The sequence below is a fragment of the Mastigoproctus giganteus genome, chromosome 1, assembly GCF_048544385.1.
Source record: "Mastigoproctus giganteus isolate SK-2022 chromosome 1, ASM4854438v1, whole genome shotgun sequence".
NCBI classification, from domain to species: Eukaryota; Metazoa; Arthropoda; class Arachnida; order Uropygi; family Thelyphonidae; genus Mastigoproctus; species Mastigoproctus giganteus.
Genome location: NC_143575.1, coordinates 6,818,813 through 6,843,655, shown reverse-complemented (window position 1 = coordinate 6,843,655; position 24,843 = coordinate 6,818,813). Strand labels below are relative to the sequence as shown.

The 24,843-nt window shown below is 38.2% G+C and overlaps 1 protein-coding gene across 1 annotated transcript in view; it reads left to right on the top strand.

Moving 5' to 3' along the window:
* The window catches only part of LOC150090519 (uncharacterized), a 131,048-nt gene that overhangs the window by 57,617 nt on the left and 48,588 nt on the right, over window positions 1-24,843 (top strand). The window contains exons 4-5 of the mRNA XM_090378297.1: window positions 15,072-15,292; window positions 16,855-16,965. Of these exons, the coding sequence (XP_090234423.1) occupies window positions 15,072-15,292; window positions 16,855-16,965 (332 nt within the window). The remainder of the gene's footprint in view (window positions 1-15,071; window positions 15,293-16,854; window positions 16,966-24,843) is intronic.

The window sequence follows — 24,843 nt, the reverse complement described above, 5'->3', positions numbered from 1 at the left end:
CAAAATGAAAGAGAAAATTCTGTTCACCACTAAAATGGCTATAGACGTATAACAAATATAATTCTATAGCATTAATTATTTTTACATAGTATGCGATATATCTATTTCTAGGTGAAATGTTATTAGTAATGCCTAGCTTGACATATAAGAAGATGATAAATGAAAATGCTAAAGAAAACAGAAGATTATAGTGATCAAATTTGAAAACTGAAAATAGTCAAACTCCTAAATGAGGAAAGAAATGAAAACAACGAAGTATAATCAAAAGAGTTCTGTTATTTGGAGTAAGTTAAACATCACCCAAAGTCATCTTTTAGGAACATTATTTTAGATTAATTCTGTACTCATTCCTTTATCTCAGTATTGGTAAATATGGCCTTAAACACATTTGATTTTAGAACAAGAAATAAGATTATATAGACTGTCTTACACTTCACTTTGTGAAAACACTTTTGATGCCAGTTTGTTCAATAAAACAATACTACCAAACAACAAATTTCACAAATGAAAAATATGGCATAAGAAGTTTATTTTATTTCATTATTTTATTTCTTTTAGTTTATTAATACATATCTCAGAATAAAGGAATTGAAAAGGGATGGCATCTGCAGTAATTTAATAGTAAAAATAGCAGTTTTGGTAAACAATCATTAAAATACAAGTTTGACAGAACCAAAGAGAGAAAAAGAGAGTAATATGATCTTAACTGTCACAAGGCTGTAGAAACCTTGCTATCTTGCGACAAGATAGCATGGTTTCTATAACCTTATAATCTCTTGGAAATTGGTATTGTGTGTAGTTGAACTAACGTACTGCAATGGGGGTATTTAGAAGAGTTCTGTGTTGGCAACGGTATGTCATACTATAGTGCAAAAATAGGCAAGCTGTTACTGTGAAAGAGGGGGGGGAGGAACCACCTCTGGCAGATGGTCCCAGCCTAGCACAAGATCATTTAATTTTCACAGAAGAAAATATTTTCTTGACATTGTCAGGGTGAATCAGTGAATGAAATTTGATGATGTGGTCAAGAAGCTAAATATCTGTTATAGGTCTGATTACACCGTTGCCCTTAACAGGTTACAGTACAGAAAATTCTGCATAAAGTTTGTTCAAAAGCATTTATTTACAATGAACAACATTTGCAAATGAGTGTGTTTGCTGTGCCTTTATATGAAATATAAAGAAGGAAATGATCTCTTGAATCACAGTGACTGTGGATGAGATATGTACAGACACTTTGATCCTAAGAGCAATGACATAGTATGCAATGGAAATGTTAGCTATCATCGTGGCCAAAGAAGTTCACTTTAGGAACCAGGAAGCTTATGCCCGTGCAATTATATGTATAGAAGGGAAACAGTCAACTCATCACAAAATTACAAAACTCCTCAAAGTTGATCTGTGACATGACACGTAAAACAAGGCTCAGATATTTTACTAACTGTCATTTTGTTACATGTCAACATACAACTACATATGGCTCAACACACTATGGTAACTATCCAGAAACTGCACTGGGAAGCAATTGAGCATATTCTGTACAGCTCAACTTGTCACTGTGAAATTTTAGTGTTTCTGGAACAATGAAAAATGATCCGGTAAAAAGCAAATTCCATGCAAGTGATGAAATGAAGAAAGCCATCAGACACTGATGTCAACTGCAATAAACACAAAATATTTTTTATACCTGCACATAAAAGCCTTTTTATGAGAAGGTATTTTTTTATACCTTAATAGCACTAATTAAACCACACGGATTGTTATCAGGTGAATATATTGCATACACAGTGTATAAATAAAATTCACTTTAAGAACAATTTATGTGGTTTAATGTGTTCTAACAGTATAGTTGTTTTGCCATTTATCACTCATTTTTAGAGGGCTGGTTTTAATCTCATCTATAACTGGAGAAATTTCTAAGTCCTCTTCAATCATGGTTGTAGTTAGCTGATCTCGGGCAGGAGTAGTGAGACCCCCAATAGTTATTTGGGTTTTTCAGCCTACATAGCATGCAAATTGGCCTGTGAACATATTGTGCGTTATGTCTATAAACACTTTGCAGATATAATATACAATATATTATATTGTATATTATAATATATTGGTGTATAAGGCCTTGAATTGGTTGAGCATGCTGAATTCTGATGGGATTCTTCCACTTGTTCAGATTACGAACCTAGGGTGCATAAATTGAAATTGAGGAAGGACAGATGTAGAATAGATATGCGGAAATTTGCCTTTAGCTAGCGGGTGGTTAATTGCTGGAACAAACTTCCATCTGTCGTTGTGGAAGTTGATAGGTTAAATAAATTTAAGGAGGAACTGGACAAATATTTAGAGGGGATTGTTTTGTAATTTTTTTTTTTTGGCTGATGCTGCATAAGCTCATACACTTGCTTTCTTGCATCACATGCTACTACTACTATATATCTTAAGTAATTGATGCACCAAAGATCCCACAACAATAGTGTGCTTTAATTACTGTTATTTATATTTAACAGTAATTCATTATGAACAATAATGTAATGTTCTTCCCCCAACACATTAAAATACCAATTCTTTTTGAAAAATTATCATTTTTGTTTGACTTGCCCTTGCAAGTATATATGGCCTCTGTAGCCAAGTGGGCAGGAGCGGATGTGCATTAGCACATGCTCTTTGAGTAGACCAGGGTACCATTGTGACAGATTATGGTCTATTCCCCCTCAACATGACTTGTTGAGGAAGCCTACATCCTGCAGTGGATTAACAATGGCTGCAAATTTATTTATTTTTATATATATGTAAGAAAATATACATATATTGTATAACTGAAGGTATTTTGACAACCCTCCCACACGTTCTTTACACAAATATACATGGTCTCAGTTCTAATCTCAATGATGGCTTCAACCACTGCTCATCTCAGCTGTTTGAATTATTTGCTGTATGATTCCTTTTGCTTCAAAGGTGGTACTTGTACATATTTCCATTCTGATATTCCCTGTCAACGACCGAGTAATTTGGAATCTCCTCTTTTCGATCTTCTTTGGCTTAAAATCTCTACCATATTCTGTCAAATTTATCTGTTGCCTCTATTGTTCTCCTAACTCCAGTAATCACTTGGAAGCCTTTGACTTCCTCTCTTTGAAACTTGATTTCCTCTAGTCACTTTCCTCACAGTGAGGTAATTTTCCTTGGTGATTTTAATGTTCACAACTCCAGCTGGCTTCCGTTTTCTAGTACCACCGATCCAGCTGGTTGAGATGCTGAAGATTTTGCAATTATTAATCACCTTGCAAAGATTGTTCATTTACCTACAAGAATACCGAACAATCCTAATCATACAGCCAACACGCTTGATCTTTTTCTCACATACAACCCTTCGAAGTACACGGTCAAAGTGAGAGGTCCTTTAGGCACTTCAGATCACAACTTGGTGATCGTCTCTTCTCCAATGGAACCTTTATCTCTTGGCTATTCCCAACCTCGTGTTGTTTGGCATTACAAGAATGCGAAATGGGATGACCTGCAAGACTTCTTTTCTTCTTTTCCGTGGTCGGATTACTGTTTCAAAACTTCTGATGTCACCATTTGCTCAGATCGTGTCAGTGAAATTATTCTTGCAGGAATGGAATCCTTTATCCTACACTCCACTTTAAAATCTCGTCCTTTATCTAAATCTTGGTGTTCCAATAAATGTGCTAAGGCTGTACAAGAGAAGAATGTTGCATATCGTAATTGGCTTGTTTCCAATTCTTCAGTTTCATTTTCTGCCTACACCAAAGCTCGCAACAATTGCAAAGCAGTTATTAATCAGTCCAAACTAGAGTTTGAACAGGCTAAGAGTAGAAAACTTGCTTCTTGCCCTAATGGTAGCCGAGCATTCTGGTCTCTTGCCAAAGCTGTTGGCCGCAACTTTTGCCCACCTCTGTTCAAACCAGATGGTTCTGTTGTCACTTCAGCCAAGGATAAAGCTGACCTGCTAGCATTCCCTTTTTCTTCCAACTCTTGTATTAATGATCTTGGTAAAAACACCTCCCACCATTCCCAACATGCTCCATTCAATGTCTCCTGTGGTCTTCCGTCAAAAGGATGTCAGAAGGATTTTGACGAACCTTGATGCTAAGAAAGCTCCAGGTCCCGATGGTATTTCTCCACTTGTCTCAAAACCTGTGTTCCTGAACTTACTTCTATTCTTTGCCGCCTTTTTTCACTTTCTTATTCCAAAGGTGTTTTTCCTTCTGCTTGGAAATTTGCGCATATCCAGCCAGTTCCTAAAAAGGGTGACAAATCCCTCCCATCCAATTATCGTCCCATTGCCATTACTTCTACTCTTTCTAAAGTAATGGAGAAATCAATTAACTGCCAACTCTTAAACTACCTAGAAACCTTCCATCTGATCAACGATAACCAGTATGGATTCCGTCAGTGTTGATCCCCTGGTGATATTCTGCTTATGTTACCCATTTATGGACAAATTCAATGGAAAGGTTCGGTGAAACACAAGTAGTTGCTCTTGACATCTCAAAGGCTTTCGATCATGTTTGGCATAAAGGTCTTCTAAACAAGCTTCCATGGTTTGCCAACTGTTTTTAGTAATTGGTTATCCAGTTTTCTCTCTGATCACTCATTGAGGTTGATGGTAGATGGCTCTCTCTGTCTTCTAACTTCTCCACTAATGCCGGTTTCCCCCAAGGTTCAGTTCTTTCCCCCACTCTTTTTCTCTTATACATTAATGACCTTCTACCTTTGACTGGAAATCCTATTCATAGTTTTGCTGATGATAGCACATTGCATTCCACTTTCCATTTTGAGAATGTTCTGCTCAATCAGGTTCAACTTCTCGAAAATCTGCTACCAAGTCCTTAAATGCCGATCTTCGGGTAATTCTCCAGTGGGGCAAAGACAACTTAGTTGATTTCAACCCTTCTAAAACTCAGTCTTGTCTTATATCTCGCAAAAAGGATTCTTCTGCTCCTATGCTTATCTGTAGTGACACTCCCGTTTCTAGGCAAAATGATATATCTCTTTTGGGGATTACACTGACTTCTAATCTCTCTTGGCACAAGCATATTACAAATATTGCTTCCTCTGCATCTAAAAAACTTGGTTTCTCTTTTGCTCTCGGTGTTACTTTTCTTCCAAACAGCTGCTCACTCTGTATAAATTGTAAATCTGCCCAGCCATGGAATATTGTTCCCACATCTGGGGGTGGTGCCCCCAAAACCTCTCTCAGGCTTCTTAATTCCATTCAGAAGAGGGCAGTTAGGTTAAATAATGATTCGTCTCTAACGGAGTCTCTCCACTCGCTGTTTCATAGACGTACTGCTTCTGCTGCATGCCTCTTCTGCAGATACTTCCATGGACACTGTTCTTCTGAATTGGCTTCTATAATTCCCGCTCTCTCTTTCAAAACATTCCAAACACGTGCTGCCACCAGGCAACATTCATTTACTGTCCAACTTCAAACTCACAGAACCAACTTTTCATCTTCCTCATTTATTTATTCAACTGCCGTTTTCTAGAACAACCTTCATTCCTATGTATTTCCTGAAAATTACAGTCTACAGAAGTTGAAGTCCAATATCAACAAGTATCTTCTTTCATGTTTTTTAGCATTAGCATTAACATTAGTAAAGGCATATGATTCAAGAAAGCAAGCTTATGCAGCATCAGCCAAAAAAAAAAAAAAAAGACTTCCACTTCACCCTTCTGTTCGTTCTAAATACCTGTCCAGCTGAGCCTTGAATTTATTTAGGCTTCCATGGTTTCCCAACTGTTTTTATCAACTTCGACAACAAAGGATGGAAGTCTATTCCACCAACCAACTACCCTCTGGCTAAAGGCAAATTTCCGCACATCTATCCTACATCTGTCTTTCCTCAATTTGAATTTATGCCCTCTCAGATGATTATTCTGAGCAAGAGAAAGAATCCCATCAGCATTGAGCATGCTCAAACCATTCAACGCTTTATACACCTCTATCAGATCACCTCGCCGGTGCCTAGTCTCCAGACACTGTAATTTGCAAAACTTAAGGCTTTCTTCGTAAGAGCAACCCTTTGTTCTATTCACTAATCTTTGCTCTTCTCTGTACTCGTTCCAGCAGCTCTACACCCTTCTTTAAATGAGGCCTCCAGACTTGTATACGGTACTCAAGGTGTGGCCTGACCATTGCCTTATACAAGGGAATAATCACCTCCTTATCCCTGCTAGAAAAATTCCTGTATATCATTGACAAGACACCATGAGCTACTCTTGCAGCCCGTCTGCACTGCTCAGAGAACTTCATATCTGCCTGCACAATTACCCCCAGGTCCTTTTCATTCTCTACCACAGTCAGTGTAAAACTCAGAGAACGTATCAACTCAGTCAACCACAGAGTTGATACGTTGCTCTGGGGTTGCTGTTTCCCATATGTAGTACTTTACATTTGTCAATGTTAAACTTCATTTGCCACGTCTCAGCCCATCTGCTCAATCTTTCCAGATCCTGTTGCAGCAGCATAGTGTCAGTAGTGTCCTTGACAACCCTGCCAACCTTTGTATCGTCTGCAAACTTGGATTTTTATCTTGATATACCATCATCAATATCATTTATAAATACAGAAAACAATAATGGACCCAACACTGAACCCTGAGGGACTCCACTAATAACATTAGTCCACGATGAGCAGTGTCCATTGATTACCACTCTGTCTTCTACCCCTCAACCGCCCCTTTATCCATAGCAGCAATTTGCCTCCAATGCCACACTGCTCCAATTTGTGCAGCAGTCTTCCTTGTGCAATAGTATCAAAAGCCTTTCTAAGATCGAATTATATAATAACAAAGTTATTCCCTGCATTCAGCTTTTTTGTGACTGCATCATAGTATCCAATCAAATTGGTCAGGCAAGACTCCCCCTTAACAAAACCATGCTGTGTCCGAGCTATAACTGAAGTCTTGTCTAGATGATCCTGCAGTGCTTCTTTAACCAGTGCCTCCATTAATTTTCCTGTAACAGAAGTTAAACTCACAGGTCTATAATTACTTGTGTCAGCCTTTGATCCTCCTTTGTGAATTGGGGTCATTTGCACATCTCCAGTCTATGGGTACCTCCCCTGAGTCCAAGGAAGCTCTCATAATTATGGCTAAGGGTTTGCTTACTTCCTTTGCTGCCTCCTTTAATATAACTGGTTAGAACCCATCCACCCCAGCTGCCTTTCTTGTGTTTATCTTCAACAGTTTCTCCTCCACTTTACTCTCAGTTATTACAAGATTCTCTAGCTTACTGCCAGAGTTGAGCACACCTCTGGCATTCCCCTCGCTGAATAACTCCTCATGTGTGAATGTCGATGCAAAATATTCATTTAGTTTGTTAGCTACCTGAGCAGGATCAACAACAGTTGAACCATCGATATCAAGTGGACTGATCTGATTCATCCCCTTCCTTCTAGAGTTTACATAAGTAAAGAACTCTTTGCTGTTTTTCTTTGCATCCTTTGTAAAAGATTTCTCATAATCTGCCTTTGCCTGCCTAACCTGCTTTGTGACTTGGTTACAGACCTGCTTATATCTATCCTAGGCTTCTGTGTCACATGTTAATTTATATGTATCCCATGCATTTTTCTTTTCTGCCATGTGTCTCATTAGTTCATTTGACATCCATTTATTCCTAAACTTTGAACAATATTTCTTAGTTATTATGGAAAGCCTAGTAGTTTCTAAGACAAGTTCCCTGAATGCTTCCCATTTTCAATTTGCTTTGATAACATCATCAGTTGGTCCCACTGTATAGAATTTAAATACTGTCTCAGACCATCGTAGTCGCCTTTACGAAAGCAATAACCCTTCCCCTTAATAGTTACCTCTTTGAGTAAATCCCACTTCAGCACACTGTGATCACTGCCACTTAGTGGTTCCTTTATCTGCAGATTCTTAACACATGAAGAATAACTACTGATAATCAAATCAAGAATATTACCCTCTCTCTAGTTGCCTCCTGAACATGCTGATGTAGAAAACAATCATCCAATAAATCCACAAAAGCCTTGCTAGTGTGTGAATGACCAACCCACAAATTCCAGTCAACATCTGGGAAATTAAAATCCCCCATTATAACACTCTCTGATTTACTGGCCCACTCTATTTCCGTGTACATTTTCTTATCATACTCATCAGAGTCATTAGGCCTATAGCACACTCCTACTCTCAATTTTGATCTCCCAATGCTTATGTGATACCAAACTGACTCGACACTGCACTGTCCAGCGATGTCGACTGGCTTCACTTCCTTGGATTTTATGTGTTTCTTAACTAATAGCATAACCCCTCCTCCTTTCCTATCCTGTCTATCCTTTCTGTAGACATTGTACTCCCCAAATTCCAGTTCTGCATTCCTTATATCTGTGTGACACCACTTCTCTGATATGCCAACAATATCCGCCTTTGATGCTTTGAGCAATACCTCAAATGTCCTCAACCTTCAGCCCATGCATAGTACTAAGTACAACAGGTTCTAATAACTCTCGTGTTTGGGGTTTTCTGTGGTGCTTACACTCTGGCAGTTATATGGAAAGAGCCCTTTAGTGTTCCAGAACGATACTGCTCCATCGCATACAGCAAGCAGGATAAAAACCTGTTTTGAATAAAAAGAATTTCAGAAGCTTGGCTGACTAGCTCAGAGTCCAAACCTGAATCTAATTGAAACCTTTACGACAAACTGCATGCCAGATCGTGATGTGGCCAAAATGTCTCTCTCTCTCTCAGCTTGAACTGGTAACTGCAGTGGAGGAATGGTCCACTATGGAAAAAAGGTTCCACGGTGGACCAATGCCAGCACTGGGAACTGGATTAGTGCATTATGGTCTTGGTTGCCAATGCACCATTAAACACCAACCAAGCAATCATTGGGACTAAAGGTGAGCCCATACTATACTATAATTTCTTCATTAAAACTTGTGTTTTTCTAAATATGGTATTAGAATTCTTTTGGTAATGTATGTATATAACACAAGTAAAATATGTAAATTAGCATGTTAGAATAGTAAGCCAGGTTAAGAAATGAATACAAAATAAGCTAGTATTTAACTATAGCAGTAAAAGAAGGGGGGGGAAGAAGAAATGAAATTGGGAATAGTATTGTAGAAGAATTCCTAAAATTATTTAGAATAAATGCCGATTAACATAAATTTAGTGGCACCCATTGATACTGAGGCCAGGTTGCATGAAGTGTCACTGTAAATGGAAACAAAATCTAGCCACAACAACATGACCATTATTCTGAAACAAAATAAATCGAAATATGAGGGGTGATCATTTAATTTGTGGACTGGTGCAAGATTTAATGTTTACTGTGTGAACTTTCCATAACTGCTGCTAGAGGTGCTCTCTCTGATGGCTACTGAGCAGACTCTGTGTGTGCATGCCAGTACTTGTCGAGCTAGTGTTGTGTGAAGGATTTTTTTAGCCACGTGTTACCAACGATCATTTTGAAACAAGTATCATGGTGGACATACAGTTTGAACAGTAATATGTTATTTTTTATTCTTTTTTTTGTTATTCTTTGTTATTCTGCTAGATGGGGCTTAAATGCATTGGAAACAGTTAAAGAGATGAATGAAGCATATGGTAGTGAGTGTCTTGGTAGGATGGCCATATTTAATTGGCACAAGCGATTCAGTGAAGGCTGTGAGTCTGTTGCAGTTGATCCAAGACCTGTTCAGCTTTCCTCCTCAACAACTCCTGAGCAAATTGCAAAAGCCCAGGACACCTTGGATGAAGACAGGTGAATTACACTTCATGAATTAGCTGTTAGAATCTCCATTTCAATGTTAGTGCTCACAATATTGCAAAAGATCACCTGAAAATGTTGCAAAGCTGTGCGTGCTGGATTCTACACAGTTTGATTCCAGAACAAAAACAGCAAAGAGTAGACTTGTACAAAGAAATGCTTTATGCCTTGTGGAACAACTATGAATAAGGAAGCATACTCTTACTTTGAGGTTCTTAAGAGTCAAACTTCACTGTGCCATTTGTGAGAAGTGTGTGAAGTGATTTCTCCATAAAGATGCCAGGCCCCATATGGCTAACATTGTGCAGCCAGTGATCATAGGTGATGAGGTTCTGCCACATCTCCCTTATTTACTGGACTTAAGCCTGTGTGATTTCTTCCTGTTTCCATGTTTGAAGAAAGCTCTGAAAGGCAAGTGTTTCACATCTGGCACAAAGATGCTCGCAGAGCCACAATGGAAGCAATCCACAATGTTTCGAAAAATGGCTTACAAAAAGCATTCAATGTGTGGGTATGACGGTGGCAAAAGTGTGTAAAGTTTAAGTGAGAATATTTCGAGAGGGAGAAAACCAAGATTCAGATGATGGCAATTAAGATAAGATCTTGTACTAGTCCTGAAATTAAATGATCACCCCTCGTAGACTAAAATAAACTGACCAATTAATAGATTTATTTTGTTTCACAGTAATGGTCATTGTAGTGGTTTATTTCTGTTTCCACTTATAGGGATATTTTGCACAAGTTGGCCTTTGTGCTATCAAGGGGATGCCACTAAATTTATGTCAATTGGAATTCTAAATTATTTTAAGAAATATATTCCTAAAATAATTTAGGAATTTATGACCTCCTATTCTAAATTAGTTCCTCCACCTTGTTTTGTAATTGCTTCTTACCTAGCTTACCATTCTGCTAATATGTTCTTAATTTATATGTCTACTTGGGTTCTGGCAAAAAAGCCAGAACACAACACAAGAAATATAAAGCTAGCAAGACATATTGGTGTGTACTTTGTAGCCACCAATATGTCTTGCTGTCTTTTTTACTTTTCTTTATAATTTATTTAATTTTTTTTCATGTATATACATGCACAAACAGGATGAACAGTAAATGGCATATGAAAACCTGACAGGCTAAACATTTGAGGAAAAATAGGTGAAAATAAACTGAGAAATTTTCGGATTAAAAATATCATTTCCAAGATATAATGCAAAGGTTTTATGGCATCACTTTTGTGTTCTTGGGAAAATGTATATGATATGATTGGTGCCCATGCATTAATAGACTAGTTAATGTGATCTGTTAATGGTGAAAGGTGCCCATGCATTAATAGACTTGAATATTAATGGTGAGTATTTAAATACACTCTGATGTTCACCATCAGAGTGTATTTTTAGCCCAAAGGTGCTCATGCATTAATAGACTTGAATATTAATGGTGAGTATTCAAATACCCTCTGATGGTGAAAGATAGACATCTGAATTTTCAGCTTTCACCATTAGAGTGTATTTAAGTACGTTTCAGAACTGAGGTCTCTTTGGGTAGCTCAACACACTTGTGAAGAGTGAAAGTATGGGAACAGTGGCGTACTCATCAAAGGATTACAGAGAAATGTACTTAATACTAGAAGTTGCTGTCGGTGTGTTAAGGGCCAAGACAATTAAAGGTGTGGGTGTATTGGGTCTGTAATTACATATATTCTTTGATTAGTTTGCATATTTCTTAGATGAAAAACCACAGCATCTGGGAGATAAATGCCATGCTGCCTGCATGTGATACTAACTCTGCTGTGTTATGAAGAAAGTTGATAGATATCATGTGCACTTGACTTGGTCTAGATACCATGTCATTGCTGCCTGGGTCTCCTGATATTAATTCTCTGTATTTTTCTCCTTGGGGACATTCTAAACAGTTATTGTACATTTCAGTCCCCAAAATTTGGAGGAACTTGTTGAAAGATTACATGTGGTGATTCCAGAACAGAGAGTGACATAAAATTTTGACATATCCTGGAAGTTATGCCTTTATTCCAGTAATGCCCCAAAGTATTTTTTCCTTTTTTTCTCTCAGATATTTGGTGTGTTAGGTTTTCATATGAAATTTACTGTACTCCCTGGATATACAGGGGCGTCTCAGGAGGAATCTACCAATTTTCAGAGGTTGAGTCCTTGAGGACCAAATTTCAGAGATTGATTCCTTGAGTAATTTTAAGCAAACAGTTCTTATCAAAATGGGTACAGTTCTGAATAGTTACAAAGCCCTGACTGTCTGAATTTTAAAAATGTAAATAATAAGAATAAGCAAAACATGTACCTAGTATCAGGTTTAATTCATATCAGGTATGTTTCTATTTATTTTTATATTTTTTTTACCATTCAAAGCTTCATAGCCTTTTTTAAAATTCAAACATGGTTCCACAATCATTGAGAATTGGTCCCACATCGATATGAACTGTTTGCTTAAAATCACTCAAGGAATCACCCCTGAGGTTTGGCAGATTCCTCTTAGAGCACTGTCTATGCACAAGGTATTTCAAAAGGGACCGACCTGGACCTACTTTACTTATTTTTAGGTGTAAGCTATGTATCATTAGACTTTTAGCCCAAATATAATTTTTTTTTTTGTCATGTTTGGACTGAAATTTTTGAATTTTATGTTAAATAAATTACATGTATTATCATTTAGATTTTACATTTCCCAGATTTAAATTTTGCCTGATTAATTGCTTTTTCTCATTGGGAAAGTTTTTCCCCATCCTTGGTTTAGTCTAAAAACCTTATCAATGTCCTTTTGAGGGAAATGCAAACAGATTTTATTTGATAAAACAATAACTTAATGGTTGTAAAATGAGGAGATGCAACAAAAACTGTTTTCAGACACCCAGCTGTTCTATAGTTAAATGCATATACTGAAGAGTGGATGTCACCTACAGCCATTGTATTGGTTTTATTTTTTCCTCAAACAAAATAGGCTTTGTTCATCCACCAGTGTTGTATTTGGACTAAACTGAAGACAAGGAAAACTTTCCTGTTGAGAAAAAAAGCACTTTTTTTTAGGAAAAATTTAAATTTAATAATCATAAAATCTAAATTGTAATACTTATTTCAATTTTAACATTGAATTCAAAAATTTCAGCCTAAAGATGTTAAAAAAGATCAAGATAAGTGAGATAGATCCAGGTGGTATTTAATTGAAGCACACATGCCTACACGGGGTTTCTCTTGGCGTCTCTGTAGCCAGGTGGGCAGGAGCAGCAGTGCGTAGCACATGCTTCTTGATTAGACTTGGGTTCGAGCCCGTGACCACCAAATACGGAGGATGTGGAAAGGTCAAGGAATGACCACCACATATCCCTGGAGCAATATGGCCTTAGTTGCTAATGCTCCTTAAAAAAAAAAAAAAACCCAACAGGGTTTCTCTTAAGTCAGTTTCCATAGGAGCATTTGGTTATTTTGAAAAATGCCAAAAAATGAATGAAGGAAAAGTTGCAAGTCACGGGTTTTCAATCTGAAATATTGGATTTTTTTTTACCTAGAATGAATTCTTACGGTGCTACCCTCTTGGTGTGTTGATTAGTAAAAGATATTTCAGTATGGCCAACAGTGGCAAAGTGTTAATCAGCAAATCAACAAAACCACGCATGAAAATTTCAAAGCCACACCTTTTACTATTGATGTCAAGAGGTCAATACCATAATAGCTCAGCTCATCGTAGGTAAAAATTTCCAACATTTTGTATTAAAATCCCTTGATTTCTAACAACTTTTCATCCTTTCACTTTTTGGTAATTTGTAAGACTTCTATGGAAGTGCACTTATGGGACACCCTGTGTGTGTGTGTGTGTGTGTGTGTGTGTGTGTGTGTGTGTGTGTGCGTGCGCGTGCGCGTGCAGGGTTAGCCATTTATCACACAACCCATTGGTCAGTGGTGGAAGATAGTTTCACTTTGGCACTGGTATATAGTTTATTAACAAATTCTTTATAGAGTTACATCAGTGAGTTAATGCACATTGGCACAAGCAAGCTGGATATTTTCAGCACTTTTTTTAAAGTTTTAATTGAATTCTGTTTTTGTTTTTTACTCTTGGGCAGTTTTCCTCTTGGGAAAGAGGAAGAAGTCTGCTGGTTCTAGATCAGAAGAGTAGGGTGGATGGTTAATCTGTACAACACCATGTTTCATCAGAAATATCTTCACAAGAAGTGCAGAATGGGTGGGGGCATTGTCATGTAACAAGAACTAGCTGCCTTTCTCGAAACTGTGGCTTCACCCAGGAAATGAACTTCAATAGTATCTGAAGTACTTCTATGTAGAACGTAGCATTCACCCTTTTCCTTCACTTACAAATTACTTGTGAATTACACCCTATCTGCTGGTAAACATGGTCAACATTGCCTTGATCCTGGACTTCCATAAACAGCATTTTGGGCCTTGGTGATGCATTTGAAACCCACTTCATGCTCTAATGTTTTATCAGTGGTTTGTACTGAAACATCCACCCCCTCATCTCCAGTGACAATACAGTTGAGGAAATTAGAATTGTGTCCTAGATGAAGTCTTTGCATGATGACACTCTTTGTTGCTTCTGGTCATCTGTGAGGCTGTGCAGCACAAATTTTGCAGATACCATGCTTTTTCCCTAAATGTTCATGTAGAATTTGACAGATTGTCTCCTTATTCATATCTAACTCATCAGGCATCATTCTGAGGGTCAAACAGTGATCTCTCGCCACAATTTTCCGAACTTTTGCAGCTCTGTCTTTATTTCAAGAGATTGACAGACATCCACTTCCTGGGTTATTGCTAACATCCTGATGTCTGTCGCTGAACCACTTTTACAATTTAAACATACTTGTGTGACTTAACATTTCATTGCCATAATAATTTTTTAATATTTCATATGTTTGCTGCAGATTTTACCAGTATAAAGAAAAAATTGATATTTGTTCTTGCGCCATTTAAAAATCGTGACACTGGATGTTAATGCTACTAATGAAACTAGTTGTTACTTGCAACTTGTCAGCCTACTGGACAATCTCTATACCACCATCTGTTGGACAAAGTTTGAACTGCAACATACTACTTCTGTATACTTTCAAACTCATCGAACTGCATCAGTCTAGGAACTTTTTGCCAAACTTCATACACTTCAGTTCACTCTAGAGGGATTCAGCTGTAGGATAGCAATCATGCTATCTTTCTATCAGTTAAGTGATCAGCCCTCATATATCGAAAATATTTTTAGCTGGCCTTTTATACAGTTATTTATTAATATATTAAGGATTATTTGTACATCATCTAATAAGAGTCTCTTCTGTGTAGGTTTTGATGCTGTTCCATTTTATAAGGAATTTTTTGGAAGAGAATCCTTTGTGTGTATGCAGTGAAGAAATAGCTTCTATTAAGAAAGAATTAATTAGTGAAAAAGATGAACTAAAACTAAAACAGAAGACTTCATCTATCAATTTAAAAATTACACAACATCAGTATCATCTGGTAGTAAGAATTACAATTCCTGACAAATATCCTGAAGAGCAGATACAGTAAGTAGTAGTATACTAGTTATCTTTGTATATTGTTTTGATTGACTTTGAGCACCTTGGGCATCCTAACATAAACCAATTTATTTAATGCAATCCCAAATTTTTCACCTGCAAATTAGACCCAGTGCTCTGCTGTGAAGACGCATTTAAAGTATTAGGTTTATAATTGTGCATGTAGTGGTTACAGTGGTTAAAAGTGCTGGTGCTATTAATGCTCTTGATAATGAAGCATAGCTCTGATTTACAAGCAGCCTTGAATATACATACTTGTAGTATTCTTAAGATTGGTTGGCGCCTCCGTAGCCAGGTGGGCAGGAGCAGCAGTGCGAAGCACACACTTGTTGATTAGACTGGGGTTCGAGCCTGTGACCACCAAATACGGAGGATGCGGAAAGGTCAGGGAATGACCACTGCATATCCCAGGAGCAATATGGCCTTAGTTGCTATTGCTCCTAAAAACCAAAATAACATAACATTAAGATTGGTTGCTATTATAAGTTTAATTTATGCAAATTGAACCCTTTGTAATTTTTGGTGCCCCTTTATTTTTAGCATATCAAGCTATTGCACATTAGTTTCAAAGTCACTGATGTAATTTAGAAGGTCAAATATTTTAAACTTTTTTTCAAATATTTTCTGAAGTAAAACGTATTTAACAATAATTACAGAACCATTTATGTGAGTTTTCTTCAATTGCCTTAATAGTAAGCCACGTCTGATGTATCAATTAACATACTAATGCTATAATGTGTCCATTAGTTTACTATTTTCTAATAACTGTGGATTATTCCTTTCTTGAGGTTTCCATTTATAGGTCCATGTGTGTTCTTATTGCATTTTGCAATGCCTTTTTAATGCTCTTAACAGCTCATGCAAATAAATGTTAATGGCCAACACATCAAAATAATCATTAAAAAAAAGTTTAATCAATTTGTGGCAAGATTCTCTACTACTTCTTCAGTGATTGTGAAATCGTCTTCAGAGAAATCAATTCAGACTAAATATTTCAGGTGATTTGTTAGACTTCTAGTCTATCTTCATAAGGACTACAAGTCTAATAAGGACTAGACTTCTTTATAAAAGTTTGATACTGCAATTTAATATGATGATATATTTTAACTAGAAGTAAATTGCCAATACTTTTGGAATGTCTGATTGATACAAAAAGAACTCAGTGATACACTGAAAGGACACTGAAATAGGATGACCTGCCCTAATGAAAGTTAAGGAAATTAACCACGGAAATAAAGGTTTCAAAGGATGAATACACTTAACAGTTGATTAACAGCTGGCCATAGTTTTCATGAGCATGGAAGGGACTGCCTTCTAATAACTAATAACACACATCTATCCCACAAACAGACTCTCAGTGAGGCATGATTAGATCTCCTAGTGATCTCCGGATGTGTTCAGGCACCTTAGCACATGGATATAAAGAGAATGACAATGCAAGCCTATAGAGGCCTGTTCCGTATTAGGTTGATGGTCCTATTTCAGTATCCTTTTCTGTGTATAGGTAATATTGAATGTTGTTTATTAATCTACATCTCAAATCTTTGCAGAGTGGAACACAGAGAATGTAATTTTCCAAAATTATTTCAGCGCTGGTATACTGCCCAGGCAATAGAAATTGCTCGTCAGTGTGTTCAGAAACCAGTAAAACCAAAACCAAAGTAGGTTGCTTTACTAATATAATATATCAATGCTTGTTTTTATATTTAAGGAAGATTCTTTAGTTATTAACTTTCTCTTGGTGTACTTTATTTTTCTGCATCATTCATTTAATGATTTTAGTATCTTTACCATAAATGTTAGAACTATAGAAATAAGACCTTTGCACTCTCAGACGTGCATTAGCTGGTTACTGGTGAAGGTGTGATGTTCCACAACTTCCATCCCTCAAATGTGCAACTTGCCCTATGAACAGAAATTATATAGATGATGCGCACAAGCATGTTTCTTCTGTAGTGTAACATATTACATCGATGAGCCAAAACATTATGACCAATGAGTCATTATGCAAATCAAAGCAACTGCAGGTGAACACACTTCCATTTGGGACATGTTATAAAAAACACCTGATACTGAGCTCCGTTAATCAGTATTATTCTTGTTCTTCAGATGGGAAAGGCAGCAGACTTAAGCGAGTTTGACAACGGGCAAATTGTAATGGCCAGACAACTGGGTCAGAGCATATCTGAAACGGCATGGCTGGTGGGTGCTCACGGTCAGCCGTGGTTAGTACCTACCAAAAGTGGTCTGAGGAGGGAAACCCACAAACCGCCAGTGAGGTGTTGGGCGACCATGGCTCATTGATGCTCGAAGGCTCTCTCGGATGGTGCATGGCAACAGAAGCGAGACTGTGGCACAACTCACTGGTAATTAGAATGCTGGTGATGGGAGTAATGTGTCGCAACACACAGTACAGCAATACCTTGCTTAGCATGGCTTCAAACAGCATGGATTTCACTATAACATGGTTTTCAATTAAGTTTAAGTCAAACTTACTGTGCATATTAAAACTCATTCAATAGTCTAGACATGTACTCTATATATATATGCTGCATTGTCTTAGCCTAGGTACGGTACAATATGCTGCAGTGCCAACTATTATCTCACATGCACATGTGACAATAGCTCCCCTTAGGCAATCAGCTGCAACATGCAACAGTGTTCAGTATTCTTAATTTCATCTTGTTTATGAGAAGATGTGACAGCTTTTCATTTCACACTTTTTTACCCCTTTAAATACGATCAAAAATATCTACACCTTGGCTAGAAATCACTGCCAACAACAGTGCATTCTTTTGGTAGCATGTTTTGCCCCATTTGATAAATGATTTCACTGGTTTTGAATCGCAAGTTCAGACAACTGCCAAAGACATTGTGAAGATCAGAAAAGACTTGGGATTCGAAACTTTGGACACTAAATGCATGTGACTGCAATGACTCGCATACAAGTGACTTAGATGGTGCAACACTCCTTGATATTGATGAGCAAACTGCATATGAAGAAGAGGAAAACAGTTCCAGAATGGAACCAAAAGTATTTTCAACAGAGGATTGGAGAAAGTTTTTTTTGGGGGGGGGGGGTTTGACATGGCCTGCGAGGTGATTATGAATGGAAATCCGAATGTTGAACATAGCATCAAGATACAGCAAATTTTACAAGATGGGATTCGATACTACAAAGACTTGAACGCCAAGAAAAAGAAAAGATGACTTCACCAGACTTCATTATTGAAATACCTAAATAAACAACCACCTTTTTAAAAGTTTTTTTCTCGTCTCTCATGATATTACCTTTTTATTAAAAAAATTTTTGCAATATTTTTTTATTTCAAATCATTTTAATTGACTATCAAGCGCAAATTGTTTATAGATTTATTATAATTTGTTTATAGACTGTTTCTTTGGTACGCATTCAATTGAAACCCATTATAATTACACCTCAGTCAGCATGGTTTCACATAACACAATAGTTTCGGTACCAATTATCAGTGCTATGCGGGGTATTGCTGTATATCGAATCCTGCTGAAAATGGGGCTGCGTAGCAGCAGGCTGCTCCGAGTGCCCATGCTAACCACGGTTCACCGGCAACAGTGCCTACAATGGGCATGCGAACATCAAAACTGGACCTTGAGTGATTGGAAGAAGGTCGTCTGGTCCGATGAATCACATTTCCTGGTGGACCATGTGGACGGCCAGGTAAGTGTGCGTTGTTTACCTGGGGAAGTGATGGTGCCTGGATGCACCATAGGACGAAAACAAGCCGGTTGTGGTGGTGTCATGCTTTGGCCAATGTTGTGCTGGGATACCCTGGGTCCAGCCATCCACGTGCCTGGCACTCTGACATTTACCACCTACCTAAACATCATTGCTGACCAGGTACACCCTTTCACAGCAATGGTCTTCTCCTCTGGCGGTGCCATCTTTCAGCAGGATAATGTACCATGCCACACCGCCCGGATTGTTCGAGACTGGTTCATGGAACATGAGGAAGAATTCCAGGTATTGCCCTGGCCTGCAAATTCTCTAGACATCAATCCCATCGAGCATTGTGGTTTGTGTTGGAACAGCAACTTCGATCTGTTGGCTCTCAACCATGAACCTTACAGGGGTTAAAGGATCTGCTGGTTACGTGTTGGTACCAGATACCACAAGACATTTAGAAATCTTGTAGCGTCCATGCCTATTTGGGTATGAGCTGTTTTGACTGCACATGGAGGACCAACATCATATTAGGTAAGTGGTCATAATGTTTTGGCTCCCCAGCACCAGATGGAAGATTATTCCATCTGGTGCTGTGGTTGGAAGCAAATTTTCACACATCTGTCCCGCAACCATCCTTTTTCAATCTATGTTCCTCTACATGTTCTCCAAGAATAAGGATTCCATCAGCATTTAGTTTATTCAATCCATTTAAAGCCTTAGACAGTTCAATTAGTTCTCCTTTGCAGCCTTACTTTTCAAGTACTGAAATTTACAGAGCTGAATCTTTTGTAGTAAGAATTTGTAGTAAGAATATCCTTTTGTGTCCTTAACCAATCTTGTTCTTCTCTGTACCCATTCCAACAGAACTACAACCTACTTAAAATGGGGTTTCCAGTACTGTATGCAGTACTCAAGGTGTGAACTAACAATGGGATAATCACCTAATTGTCCCTGCTAGAAAAATTTCTCTATATATATATATATATATCATTGACAGAACCCCATGAGCTACCTTAGCAGGCGCCTCCGTAGCCAGGTGGGAAGGAGCAGCAGTGCATAGCACACGCTTCTTGATTAAACTGGGGTTCGAGCCCATCACCACCAAATACGGAGGATGCGGAAAGGTCAGAGAATGACCACCGCATATCCCGGAGCAATATGGCCTTAATTGCTAATGCTCCTAAAAACCAAACAAAACAAACAGCTACCTTAGCAGCCTGTCTGCGCTGCTAAGATAGTATATTGTAAATTAATGTATGCAGGCAGTTCTCGCTTTACGAATTTTCGCTTTGCAAGTTCCCGGGCTTAAGAGTGTTTTTTTCAAAGTATCAAGTATCAACAAAATCGAAAATACGAACATTAATTGCAAAAAATTAATGTTAAACATTCATAAATACTGCATTTCAAACCACACGCATAGCTATACAATACAGTGTACCTAGCTTTACAATATTAATCCGTTCCAGGGACACCATTATACTGTGAAAATATCGTAATGTGAACCCAATAACACATTGTTTTTTGGTAATTTGTTCCACAACCTCGGAAGTCGAAAATTTCACTATATAACTCTCTAAAAGGTTGTTTTTGTAGTGCAAATTGTATAGTGCAAATCATCATTATCATATGTTCTCTTATAAGAACCAGTTTTGAACGTCTTTGTGACATTTTTCTAAAGCACATTTCTGGAGGTCACGACCATAAAACAATAAAAACAATTTACACTTTCCGGTTTATTGGTCTTTTCTGTGACTGCAAGCAATTATAAATGGGTAGTAAACTCGATGTTATTGCATTTGTGAAAACACCGATAGCTGGAATTGTGTGGTTTTTTTTGCGTTATTATGGTGAAATGTGTTTTCCCTTTAATGAAATCTTCAATCGTATAAAAAACATTAATTTTCAGAATCTTTTCTTCATTCCTGTTTTTTTTTTTTTTTTAAGCTTCGTAAACTTGTTACTCTGTGCAAATCGTGTTAGTTGTGATTTGTGCGTTCTGTTAAAAACTGCTTATGCATGCTATTGAAATTTATAAAGAAAATAGAAGATTATCTTGGAAACAAATGCCTCTTGAAGCATTTCTGAAGAAGGCGACTCCTTGTGCAACAAACAGAGTGCCGAGCCAATAATAAGTAATCAACGAGTGTGCATTTAGGCGATGATGAAGAATAAACATTGTTTAAAATGTAAGTGATAAATAATTTCTTTATTATTATAATTTGCTTGATTTTACAGGCCACGTTTTAATTTCTTTGGATAAATCAATCATTGTTTAAACATAAACTAATTAGCTAACTAATTTCATTGTTGAGAACGTAACCCCTATTTTAACATTGTGTATGGAATTTAATTCCAGTTTTTACGAGTTTTTGCTTTAAATTAACTCGTAAAGTCGAGAACTACCTGTATTACATATGTTACACAATACAATTGAATGTGGAAACCCCCCTCCAAATTTGTTATATTATTCCGAGATTACTGGTTCCCATATATTTAGTGGTGCACTATGGTCATAGATGCTACTGTGCCTAATAAATCCCCAAACAAATAAAATCCTGTATTCAATATCTTGCATTTATCAACATTAAACCTCAATTTCCACTTCTCAGCCCATCTGTCTAATGTTTCTAGGTCTTGTTGTTGTTGCAGTAGTACTCTGATTCCTGTGATATTAATCACCCTACCAACCTTTGTATTGTCTGCAGACTTAGACAATAAGATTGATTTGCCTTCATCAAGTATTGTTAATAAATATTGAGAACAGTAGGCACTGAATCCAGAGGGATGCCAAGTAATAACATTAGTCCAAGAAAAGCAGTGTCCATTTATTACCACCAATGCTCAACTGTGCAACTTGTATAGCACTCTTTCATTTGGAACAGTGTGAATAGTTTTATTAATTAATATGTTAGGTGATTTGGTTATGATTTTATAATGATCATAAGTGAATTTGACTGCAATTAACATCTTATAAATATAAGATGTTTATTGCAGTCAAATATTAAAATATATTAATCTGTACATCCATTTTCTATAGTATCCAGGTTCTGGCTATTATAGAAATGCCTTAGTTCTGGTGTATTATTTTAAATATTTATACAGGGTGTCTCAAAAATATTGGTACAAACGTTTAGGGGAGGTAGGTAACATTTAAAGGAATGTGAATCGCATAGGAACCCATAACCGGAAACGTCACGGGAAAGTAGTAGCAGAAGCACAAGAAGCAGAAATGACACAAGACAGTAATTAGTGGCAAACATTTATTTGACATAATATTAACAATGGAGTACGAGATGGATGCATTTCATGATGTTGCAACAGATGCCTGAAGGTTCCAACATGAGACGCGATGCATGTGTGACACCGACGTAGCATGGATTGGCGGACACGGTCGAACACATCTGGAGTTTCTTTAACAGTAGCAGCAGCGCAGACGAGCCTTGCCATGAGATCTATTTCCGTCTCCACAGGCAATTCATACACGATAGATTCAAGGGGCCCCCACAGAAAGAAATCAAGGCTCGATAAATCAGGTGAGCGTGGGGGCCAGGCAACGGGTCCACCACAGCCAATCCACCGACGCCCAAAACGCCTGTTCAAATGGTCACTACACACCTTCCATAATGGGCACTTGCCCCGTCAGGTTGAAACCAAATGTTGCATCTCACATTTGCTGGAACATCGTCAAGTAACCCTGGTAGAACTTGTTCAAGAAAGATTCGCTATTTAGCGGAGTTCATGCGGAATGTTAACAGGTATGGGCCGACTAAGCAGTCACCAACCATACCTGCCCACACATTTATTGCGAAGCGATGTTGTGACACATGGGGTCGCACACCGTGTGGGTTGTTGTGAGCCCACACATGAGCATTGTGCTGATTGAATAAGCTTTCACGAGTGAAATAAGCCTCATCCGTGAACCAAACATAGGCTGGAAAATTCAAGTCTTGAACACTTTCTTGGAGAAACCACTGCGCAAAAGCCACACATGCAGGATGATCTTGGGGGAACAGTAACTGAACCCTTTGGAGATGAAAGGGGTGTAAGGAATTGTTGTGCCAAACACGCTGTACACTGCAACGAGACACTTCTAAGGCAGAGGCAATGGCACGTGTGCTGGTAGTAGGATTATTCTGGACGGCATTCAACACACTTTCTTCCATGGCGGGAGTTCGTGTTGAACGTGGTCTGCCCGCACTACTCATGTTACCTCTAAATGACCGATAATCGCACAAATTTTGATGCACACGCGCAAACAAATGGTGGTCCGGTACATGTCTGTCTGGGAAGCGTTCCCCATAAATTCGTTAAGCGGCTCGTCCATTGCCCTCTGCTAATCCATACACTAGGTGCATGTCTGTCAGATCACAATTAGTATATCGATGCATGCTCTTTGTGCGTCAACTACTGCTTGAATGAGTAAACCAGAAATTTTCCCTCTCGCGAACTGATGAACAGCGCCGTGTACTGATTTACGGTGACGTTTCTGGTTATGGGTTCCTATGTGATTCACATTCCTTTAGATGTTACCTACCGTCCCTAAACATTTGTACCAATATTTTTGAGACACCCTGTGGATATAATTTATAAGCAGAAATATGTGTATCTCCATAATTTTGAAATATCACATTCTTAATGGCATGTGAAATTTTAAATAAACTTAAAAATGGAAGTGACTAATAGCATCAAATATGTTTATTTTTTTAAAAATATTTAAATGCATAACACACACTGAATGATCACTGAATTATGGCCACCCTTATGAAAAGTGAATGCAACCCATTGACCACGTGAGGCACGAGAGTTTGCAGTTAGTTGACCCACATAGTACAGATAAAGTGTCAGCGGTTCGGCAGGTAGTAAAATGCTGAGCGTGATGGGTAAAAGGAAGGATTTATGGGACTTTGATAAAGGACAGATTGTGGGAGCTTAACGAGATGGTGCCCCAATTTCCCAAATGGCTGAATTGGGGGGGGGGGGTTTGAGAGCCACCATAGTTAAAGTGAACCAGGACTGGCGTAAAACTGGTCAAATAACAACCCGACGACTCATACAGGCGAAGAGGCGCAGCACTGTTGAAGAGCTGACTACCCAATATGGGCCAACCCAGAACAATACCTGCCATGACCATATGTCACACATATGATGGGCTATATCAGCAGATGACCCCTACAGCATCCTCTTCTAACCAAGGTTCATCGTCGTAAAAGACTTGCCTGCTGCAAAGAGCATGCAAGTTGGATGTTACAAGACTTGAAGAATGTGTGCTGGTCGGATGAGTTATGTTATTTACTCCACACCGTGGATGGTCATGTACGGCTTTGGCATCAATGACACAAGGCTCTTGATCCATCATGCACGGTATCAAAAGTGCAGTCTGGTGGAGACGGTTGTATGGTTTGGGAGTGTTTCACTTGCAGGAACTTGGACCCCTGGTACATGTGGAACAACGTATCAGTGGTCTCCACTATCGTCAACTGCTTGCTGACTGTGTACACCCTGCCGTGTTATGCTTTTTCCTGAATGGGGATGGTGAAAGATGACAGTGCGCCAAGCCATCAGGAACTTGTTTTGCAGGAATGGTTTGAGGAACACAGTTCTGTCTTCCAGCATATTGATTGGCCTCCGAACTCCCCCGATATCAGTCCTATAGAGCACTTGTGGGACACTATGGAAAGTCATATCAGGCATCTGGATACACCAATCACCCCCATACCTGCATTGCTGGCCGCATTACACACAGCTTGGTTGACCATACCTCCCGAACACTTCCGACATCTTGTTGAATCAATGCCACATCGGATAGCTGCTGTGTACTTAGGGCAAAAGGAGGACC